At 41.2% G+C, this 10,782-nt stretch overlaps 1 protein-coding gene across 2 annotated transcripts in view; it reads left to right on the top strand.

The window, feature by feature from the left end:
- The window catches only part of adamts16 (ADAM metallopeptidase with thrombospondin type 1 motif, 16), a 62,484-nt gene extending 54,804 nt beyond the window's left edge, over positions 1 to 7,680 (top strand). For both annotated transcript variants that reach the window (XM_080767729.1, XM_080767730.1), the window contains 6 exons: positions 2,906 to 3,110; positions 3,866 to 4,060; positions 4,287 to 4,343; positions 4,507 to 4,722; positions 5,819 to 5,966; positions 6,195 to 7,680. In XM_080767729.1, the coding sequence (XP_080623855.1) occupies positions 2,906 to 3,110; positions 3,866 to 4,060; positions 4,287 to 4,343; positions 4,507 to 4,722; positions 5,819 to 5,966; positions 6,195 to 6,310 (937 nt within the window). In that variant the 3' untranslated portion in view covers positions 6,311 to 7,680. The remainder of the gene's footprint in view (positions 1 to 2,905; positions 3,111 to 3,865; positions 4,061 to 4,286; positions 4,344 to 4,506; positions 4,723 to 5,818; positions 5,967 to 6,194) is intronic.
- The last annotated feature ends 3,102 nt before the right edge of the window (positions 7,681 to 10,782 follow it).

The raw sequence follows: 10,782 nt of genomic DNA on the forward strand, positions 1-10,782 counted from the left end.
GGTCCCTCTTTAGACAGCTACAGTAGCACTCCAGAGAGCGTGAGGTTTGGTCACACTCCAACGATACTTATAGTCAACAGCCAAGGCAAAGATCACAAGGCAGGTCTATAATTTGATATGCCATTAACTAGTGCATTATGTCAATGGCCAACGCCGCTGGGGTCACTGAGGTGATAAATCAGACATATTAAATGGTGGATGTGTGAAACAGGAAGTGTCGTCCATAGATTTAGATCAAATAGAATGAGCACCTAAATCATGATGTGAGTATCTCCTTTGCTGTGGTTAAATCCTGTCAAATCGAGGGACCCACAGGGTTCTATACTCGGCCTCATCCTTTTTTCTCTCTACACCAAACCTCTTTGCTGAAAATAGCCGGTCCACAAGCTCACAAGGCTTTGCAAAACGCCAGATATCTGCTTATTTTTTATTATTACAGGCCCAGAAGATTGACGCGAAGATGAATGTGGTTAAGTGTTTGCAGAACAATTACCCTTCAGTCATTTTCAGTTAGGAATGTCCTTTCTATCCCTCTCAGCTCTATGATGTTACCCATACCCACTACCACAAATCTAATGCCCAGTGCAGATCAGATGACTTTACTTTGTTATTTATATGTGCAGACATGTTTTCGTGTAATTCTCTATCTTTTATTTGATATTTGAGATCTGCAAAGGTGATGTAGTTTGGACCAAAATAATGTTTAATGCCATACTGTGGCACAGTAAATGTATGAACTAACTGGTACCAACGTATACATTGCAGTGTGAGAACACTCTTTCACATAAAGCATTGAGATATTTATGGAGAAACAAAATCCAACAAAAAACTATATTGAATTTTCTTTCCACTGATGTCAACATTAATTATAATACTGAACCTAATTGTACTGCGTCCATTTGAATTCCACTTCGCCGATTCAGTCATACTGTCCACAGTATAATGAGTTTTACACTTTCATAGTAAAATGTAACAAATGTGTTAGAATACCCCCTAGAATACCCCCTACTCTACTTGATGCACCTGGAAAAGGAAAACAGTACCTGTGTTCCAATGCATACAAGTAGTTATTGTCTAGTCACAAGCTCTTGTTAATACCTTACATTGATTATTATATAATATATATATTAAATATATAAAATCCATAAACATTCATAAATTAGCAAACATAGATCATGGAACATAGATCATATCTACAAGATCATAACGTATTGTTGACTTGTGATGTAACTTCTTTGCTACTTTTGCCTAACTCGATGATGAATTATAAAATAGGCCATTCTAAAAAGATTCAAAATGCAGATATACGCGTGGTGCGAGTCGAAGGCGCTTACAATGGAATGCAATTTATTATCTCTACTGAAAGGGAAGGTTAAGAGGTTACCCTACTTATCCCCTCTCAAATCACACTTTGATGATACAGTACAGTCTGCATCTCCCGTGTCACCAGACCTGAGATATCTTTAACCACAGCTCTGCCCTCCTTTTCTATAAATCCAACTAAAGGCCTTGCTGTGCATGTCTATATTGGTGATATAAGAGTCCAAGAACAGATGGAATTTCTCCTCCTATATTTATTTACACTCAAAGAGCCCTCATAATGCTCCTCAGAGTTATACTGTACTCGTCCTCTTTATAGAGCATTCCAAACCACTGATGCACTGAATCAATACGCATAGTGCTTAGGCTGTGTGTATATACAACTGTATGTGCTGACAGAACAGTGTTGGGTTGTTTGGTGTAGATCTAGAGCGGCTGGGGCGTGTGCAAGTTTTACAGGGTACTTTGGGGGTAACATTCGGTGAGGATGATAGCTGTCTTTTGGGGTAGATGCAAAAAGGTTGTGAATAGTGAGGGAGGCAGATTGAAAGGGACGAGGGAATAGAGCACTCAGGGATTCGAGTGATTTCGATGTTTATAGCTTTCCTGCTCACACTCTAAAGAAAAGACATACACTGTCTGCAGTAGCTGAACATACATTTGCAGATCCTGTGCTAAAGATGTGTTCATAGCACCACCTTTACATATCTATTGAAGCCATAGGTTTTGCTGCTTTCAACACAAACACAACATTTAATTTGAGAGGCTCTGGTGCAGTAAGATGTGAAAAAGACATGTTTTCATCAAGATTAAGGCCAAGTACAGGTGACGAGGGGGTTTAACGTTTTGCAGTGGGGGATCCAGTTTAGGTTACAGTTTGAAAGCATGATGTTCGGGCTGTTCCAACTTGCTCTGAAGCGATTCAGCCATCAACAAATGCCTCAAGCCCTGATCCCTTTGCAAGGCCTTGCAGCAACATTCTATATTGTCATCTCATGCCAACAATACTATATATGAGACCAGGTACAGAGTCCTATTGAGTATGCCAGACAGCTAGTCAGTGATGTGACATACTCTTACAGTATTTCCATTGCTCCATAGCTATTTCATCCACAATGACCCCGTTTCATAATTTAATAATGTGCACTGTCTTATCACAACATTTTTCTAAGGATCTATATTTTGTCTCTGCTGACAGTTAAACACTTAAACACAGGGAGATGAATTATCGTTCCAGTTGGTCCTCATCTCATAAAGTGAAAGCTCACCAGGAATAAAATGATTGAGAAGCTTTAGAAACAGTTTAGAAACAAGGTCTTTGTTACAACATACATATCATCGCCAATGTGTAGAAGCCTTGTATGTCCAAAACGGTTACTTTTATGACGTTCCACAGGATCCAATTGAGTTATTATTTAGTCACAAGCTGTTGTTAATACTTTTCATTTCTTAAATGTGTACTTCTGAATGATATATGTACAGTATGTGTGTGGTGTATATGTTTGTGATAGAGCCGTGCCCATGAGTGGCGGAGGAGCTGTCCTGTGTTGACTCAGCGGCCATGTGTTTTGTTGTGTTGTTGCAGCTGGTCCGTGGGGGAGTGGGGGGGGTGCAGCCGGAGCTGCGGAGGAGGTGAGCAGACACGGCAGGTTCAGTGTGTCCAGAGGACCAGCCAGACCAATGTGGATGTCCTGCCTGACCCCCAGTGTGTCCAGCCCACCCCCACCAGCCGGCAGGCCTGCAACTCAAACAGCTGCCCACCGGTTTGGAACACTGGGCCGTGGTCACAGGTGAATATTTGTTTGTATGCGTTATGGGTACTGATATGTCAATATGTGTGCTTCACTGCTTTTTTATACATCTCTACTGGAGACTGCCATGGACGCAGGTTGAGCATCGGTATGTCCGTCTGTATATCTGTATATATTGTACGTCCGTCTGTGCGTACATCCGTACGTATATCCATACGTACAGTACGTCCATCTGTCCGTATGCCCGTCCAAACTCCAAGTGAACGTTTGTGCCAAATGTCATGAAATTAGGGATGCTCATGAGTTAGAGATGGACATACAGATGTACCTAGTGAGGTACTGTAGTAGACGGACAACCCCAAAACATAATGCCTCTGGCCACGGCTGTCCAACTTGGAGGCACACACATGTAAATGGAATGAGGTCATCTTACTCAAAATGTCCCTAACTAGCTGCTATAAACCATGTCCGGCTCACTTTATCACTTCCTCTCCATTCTTCCCAGGTGTCTATGACTCAGAGGAGTGTGTCGCTTTGTAGACCTTTAGCTCTGCAAGTTGATTCATCCCATAGGATGCTATTAATTGGCTGCAGTGAAACACTCAAGGATTTGATAACGATCTAGGCTGTATGGTTATGTGTGCGTATAACCACAATGGCCATATCCTGGTAATGTCCCGGGGAAGACATTTAAATCAAGGGAAGGACATATACCTCATTGTTGGGAGACAGTATGGAAGCCAAACTGGGGGAAAATAAAATAAAAACCTGAAACCTTTTTTGGTGCTTTGCAGTGCTCACGTAAGTGCGGAAAAGGCCTGAGGAAGAGAACAGTGCTGTGCACGAACACAAACCCCAACAGCCGAACACACACACTGCCGGACAGTTCCTGTGTGGGCCTGCAGAAACCTGCCAGTCAAGACTCGTGTTTCATCAAACGTTGCCAGAAACAACGTAAAGTCCAGTGGTTTGTCTCCACATGGCAGGAAGTAAGTCTTTAGTTCTTTAACAAGCACTTCTTTTTATTACAATTATTTAAACATTGCAGGCGGTAGAGCCAGTTATTTAGCTGGATCAAAATGAATAGTGCATGTTCCTGTGAGTCAGGATGTCGTCAGTGGGGAACATTTGTGGATTGTGATTAGAATTTCTCTGTCCGAACAATAAAATTATCTCTGTCGTTCTCTTTTCCCCTCTCCTTTTATTCTCCTGCAGTGTTCAGTAACCTGTGGTCATGGCTCCCAGATGCGGTTCATCAAATGTGCAGAGAAGGTAACATTATGCTAATGTCTGTGTCTCATATAAGTTAAATAATTATATCCTGACTTTGTCAGTCATGGTGAGTACCGTCTTATTCCGAAGAATATTTGAATGACATCTTACACAGAGTGTAATTGTTGTCTTTTCCCCCCTTTTCATCCTCAAAACAAAATAGGACACTGCAGGGAAGTACAGAGAACTGGCAGCCAAGAAGTGCCACCATGTCCCCAAGCCCTCTGTGGAGGTCCGGAGGCCCTGTGTCATGGCTGACTGCCCCTCCCGTACCACCCCAGCAGTCCACCCCTGGAGTACCTATCACCACTACCGTCCTCCCCAACCTCTGCCTCAACCTCTGCCTCAGCCAGATTGGTACTCATCTCCTTGGTCACAGGTAAGTCCACTTAAATTACTATTAGTCCAGCAGCCAGGGTGTGGGATTTGTTTATTGGCCTAAAATATGGTCTATACTCTATATCCACCTGCTGTCCGGCTGTTAAGCGTTGAGCAATTTCTTTTATAGGGGGTTATGTAGTCTCACGTAACCCCTGTTAGTGGAGAAATATAATATATATAAAAATATACATATACATGGCGCTGCGCCTTTAAAACTCTTTCAATGCCAGCCGTCATCACAAATGTGATGAGGTCAGCATATTTGGGTGGCTATGGCCGTTTTTTGTGTTTTCTGTGCAAAACTAATGCTTGGAATGGATTCAGGATCATGAAAAACCCCTAGTTTGACACATCACATCGCATAATGTTGCCTTATATAGGTTGTTTATGGTATGATCACATATAAATAATTCAGGGTCCTATTTTGCACCCGCCGCAAATTGGTGCAAAGTGGGACTAAAAAGGAATGCAGGTTGCTAGTTTCTTTTTTACACCCAGCACCCATGTTGCGTAATTACCAAAAGTTTGTGCACACAACTGCGCACCAATGGTTGGTCTTAAAATTAGGTGTGGTCTGGTGCATCGCTATCTTAGGCACGGTGAGATTGCACTTTGATCAGCCCGAAGCTGGTCTTAAATCTGGCGTAGTGACAGCACAGGCATCTCCTTTATACTATTTAGAGAGAGCATTATTAGTAGGCGGGTTTGCAATGCATGTATACTGCTTGACAAGTGCTTGTGATCAAAATCCATCTGAATTGAACAAAACACTCATGACAGAGAGAGGGAGAGAGAGTGAGAAAAATGAAACGTTCATCCAGTTTATTCAATAAGCAGTTCATTTGAAACAATCAATATGTTCAGATACCTCTCGTCACGTAGGAATGTCATAAATCGACAATAACCTCCTAGCTTTCTTCCTCTATCTCATGCTCAATGTGCAGCAGTAATGGCTCATTTAAAACTCAAGGGTTCAGTTCGGACACTTAAAGTGCATAGCTGTCCGTCATTCTTTAATAAGTAGTTGAAAAAAGAATTGTAGTGGCTGTCTGTTACAGTACCATGTCTCTCATTAAAGCCTTTGCTTTCCACAGTGCACGGTGACATGTGGAGGAGGGGTGCAGGCCAGGACCGTCCAGTGTTTGGCCCAGGGGAAACCCTCCTCTGGGTGCACCCTTCACCAGAAACCTGCCATGTCCCAGGCCTGCAACACCAACTTCTGCCCGCAACCAGAGAAGAAAGGTACTTCATACAATGTGCACTAATTCATACATACTAGACTACAATTTAAAACTATGATTCCTACAGTTGGGTTTAACACAGCTTTAGCGTCATGGAAAATGTAATACAGAAAGTACAGTAAACAGTGTAAGTGCTTGTAAGTGTTTGCTTTGAAATAACACATGTCCCTTTCATTGTTGAGGTAGGTGAAATAAGCTCTTCAAATGTTTTTACTTTTTGTTTCAACAGACTTGGTATGCAAGGATTACTTTAACTGGTGTTACCTGGTCCCCCAACATGGAGTCTGCAACCACAAGTTCTACGGCAAGCAGTGCTGCAAATCCTGTTCACATTCAAACCTATAATTGGGACATACGCTGTCTTCAGTGCTGACGGTTAGCTAGACGAAAGACTATGTTTGATGTCCATGCTTGTAAAGACGTTTTTTTCATTGAGCATTTGGCAAGCACTGAAAGACAAAATACATTTCAATGGAACTGAAAGAGCGTTGAAGTGCCCTTTCTTCTCCAAGCGATGCCGGACATCCTGATACTGAACTCAAACCTGACCGCAGGTGTCTTAACAGGAATGTGATCAGGACAACATAAATAAATGAGGGAGTAATGGGAAGGAACCAGGAAAACAGCTATCTTGAGGTGAAAAAGAGTCATGTGTGAAATACAACTTCTTTTTTATCCAAGATGCACACAGAAGAGAACGTCTCCAAGTAAGTAAGGCAAAGGGAAATCCTTACTGGCCAAGAGGGATAACTACAGTATTCACTGCGTCTCAAGCAGGGCTACTTGGCAAGATATGAAGTGATGATCTTAAGCCCTTATCTACAGTGCAATTCATTACTAAGTTTACAGACCTGACAAAGGGGGTACATTGGAAATCTGGAACCTACGAAAGGAGGACGAAAGAAGCACAATAGACAATGCATTTCGATTGAAGACTTGATTAGGACAAGCTGCGATGGATCAAAGTGGGCTTCTTTTACATTTGGACAGTGGCTGAATGTTACTGATGTCATGTAAACAAAAAAATCAAACAACTTTTTGAACCTCATCAGACATACTATAAGTAAGAGAACTCTTACAAGAAGGGTCAAGGACAGCTGTGTGCACTGGGATTTTCCATACTCTTACAGTCAATGGTGCTACAACATTATCTTGAATTGTGAAATCCATGCAGAATGCAAATCCTAAACCTTTTAGTTTGTTGATTTATTTATTGGCTTTATAATACAGTGTTGATGGAAAACTGTATTGCTAAGCAGCATAATGTGTCTATGTCTATGTTATTATTGTAAACCTCTCACCTTTTGTGTATTTTGTATGTTTCACGGGATTCCATACTGACAAGCTGCACCTTTTGTTCTTTTAGAATTGTAAGTTGTAACCATCTATTTTATGCCATTTGTGCAGACATGTTCTAACATGTCAAAACCCCAACACAGACTCCCGCCTGTCAGTGAGGATTAGCGATTATTAGGAATGCGAGTAGATAAGCATCATGAACAATCAAATCTATGAGCATGTTTTTTCTGTTACATTTGTCTTCTAAATCTTTTGAAAGCCCACAAGGCCATCATCGGTTGCATGCATTGGCATGGCACTAATGAATATTGGTTATGTACAGGTTAGTGCTAAAAGCACTGAGAGATGTTTACTAAAGATATATTAATGTGAATATTCAAATGTAACAGACATAATAATAAACAAATCTATGTTCAGACTCTGCAGCAATTATGATGAAGCTTGAGTTGTGATTTGCACCCAATCATGCCAGCATGGTGTTAACCATTTCAACGCCTATGACATAATGTGTCTGGGCTCTCCCTTTAGTCATTTGTCAACAAGTGAAGAAGGAGAGACAGATGCCCATAGCCTCATCATTGCCTTAATCCTTAGGGCACAACCCATGGTTGTGGGAGAGGGATCGCAGGGTACAAAGCCACAGAGAGAGAATTCAAGTTATGAGAGAAGAAGAGGGGGAGAGGGGGCGTCAGTGTATTCCAGGGCCGGTGGGTCAAAAAGATGATAAAAATCAGACCAGTCTAAAGTGAGTGGTACTGTACTGTACTGTACTGTACTGTACTGTACTGTACTGTACTGTGTGTGTGTGTGTGTGTGTGTGTGTGTGTGTGTGTGTGCGCACACTCTACTGGCCACTTTAGGTGTTGCAGCAACATACACATAAGTACACATACATACACACATAGCTCTGCATAGGAGTGACTAGCACCACTAAAAGAATGTGCACATGGTGTACCTATTCTGTGATGTCATGGACTTATTCTCTGAGGAGAAAGGAGTGCATAAGAGTGAAGAAGAGCTGGGCAATGAGAAAGACAGGGGTTTTCCTCCCAAGTCATCCAACCTCAATGTAGTTGATGTATTGTTGGTCAGCCATGTGTGTGTGTGTGCTTGTGTGCATGTCTGTGCCAGTGGTGGGCTCTATGTGAATGTAGGCCTAAGGCTTGGTCAGGGTTTGTAGGCTACCGGTAAGTATTTGTTCCCAGGAAAAGTTCTGCAGTGGGAATGGGACTTCGGACACACTCGCGCACACGCACGCACGCACACACACACACACACACACACACACACACACACACACACACACACACACACACACACACACATCTGTTTCATTATCTGTAACATGCATGCAGTCCCCAGTAGGCACGCGCACGCTGCATTTGTCTGGACTCTGCAGACACACAGTTTGGGGATTAATGTGCCGAGCTGTGTGCGTTTGCTTGTGTGTTTTTCACTGAGTCAGATGTGTCCAACTCCCTACCCCCAACATCTCTGGAATGCACTATCAGCCCCTTTGTCAAAAAACGTTATTAGAAGTGAAGAAAGAAGAGCTTACTGTGCTGTTAACCCTAAACTAAAATGTAGCTATAATAGGAACAAATTTAAGAGACACAAAGGTATGGAACAAACAAATATGTCATGTGCATGTGGAAATGATTGAAACGTAATCTTGAAAAGCGTTACAAAACCAGTGTTAGGTATAAAGGATATCAGACAGACTGTCTGACACCTTAGGACAGATCGAGAGACAGAATGCACAAAGACAACAATGTTATCTCTGGCTGTATCTCTTGGGATAACACCAACAGCCATTTAGCCTGGAGCTAAGGCCTGGAGGGTACACTCAGAAGGGCCTAATCTGAAGTTAGAATGCATTTTATCTGGTCATCACTAGGATGTATTGCTATTCCAGTTTAGGTTGGGTAACACTTCCTCTAAAATACCAGAATGATGGAACAGCGACAAGTGCTGTCATGCTAATCAAGTGCATTTTGTAAAACAAGGAATTCATTTCATCTTTTTAACCCACTTGGGCATGCATTGTAACACTTGAACCTCAATGCATGGTGTCTGTCCAACAGTGCCCTCTATTGACGAGGTTATGGCCAAACAATCAAGAATCAAGAATTGATTGTCACATAATAGGCCAGTCAATCTAAGATTTATTTGACCCAAAATAAATTGCAATATTAATCGTTCAAGGTTTCTTATGATCCTTAATTAGGGTCATCCAAATAACATTAAAAATTGAGTATCATATAAATGTTGGACCATAGGACCATGGTAAATTCAGGGGTTGAAAGTTGGAGTACCATTAAAAACCTATAGGCCTAAGGCAAAAACAAAATCTGACTTTAATTATGCTTTAAGAAGCATGTAATGTGTCAAACTAGGGGTTTATTCTGAATCCATTCCAAGCATTAGTTTTTAAAAACACTCCTTGGGTTAAAAACGGCCATAGCCACTTGCCCAAATGTGCCCAAATGTGATGAGGTCAGCTGCCGTCAGCACAGTTTTGGGCAAGTGGCTATGGCCGTTTTTAGCCCAATGAGCCCAATATTTGGATGACCCTAAACTTTAGGGCCATAAAGGATCAGATCGCAATTTATTTCGGTTCAGGCCCTTTTTTAGCTTAGATTGACTGGCCTTTATGTTACAGGTGCAAAGTGTGTGACATTCGTTTTTTGTTGAGAAAGAAAAACAATAATGGCGAAAGAATGCTAACCACACAATGATTGTTTTAAATATGTGTAGGTATTGGGTAATGTATGGTCATTAATTATAAATTCGGGAAAATGTTGTCAATGAGTGTCACTCAAAATTGTGTAGTATTAGTAATACTACACTTTTTTACCTCCTTTATGATGAAATCCTGTTCTGTGCTTTGACTATAGAAGTGTCTATTTGTACGTCTCTAAATGTTTTGATGAATTGAACATGGTGGACCCTCTTAGTGTAATGCTTAATTGGGTCGTCCACTCACAGTTAACAGTCTTTGTATTGTGCTTGAAATGTACTGTAATTCTGCAAAATGTTAATAAATATTTCAATCAATCAATAACAAACTGTAAACACCTCTCCTTGACTGTACAAAACAGTGTTCCCTGACCGGGAATCGAACCCGGGCCGCGGCGGTGAGAGCGCCGAATCCTAACCACTAGACCACCAGGGAGTGCTATTGCGCTCTGAGACTAATCGTTGTTTTCTATCAATCTATCGCAATTTACATGCGATTCGATTTTACATGCGATTACATGTGTTATGTAGATAGACGGTTGATACTGAAATTATAACTTTCTCCACCCCAATATAATAAATAGACAGATAGTCTATAATAGAAAAAGTCATATTTTACTTAAACAGCTTCCACATCAGTATGTAAGTATGATATAAGTTTAATTAAAAACATATTTTAAACATGTAAAGATATGTGTAATTTAAAATAATACATTTAAAATAAGATCGTGTCTCACAACACCAAGATGAAAAAATAAAAATGTTGGAATTTGAAAGAA

This window comes from Protomyctophum bolini (genome assembly GCF_963924005.1).
Source record: "Protomyctophum bolini genome assembly, chromosome: 7".
NCBI lineage: Eukaryota > Metazoa > Chordata > Actinopteri > Myctophiformes > Myctophidae > Protomyctophum > Protomyctophum bolini.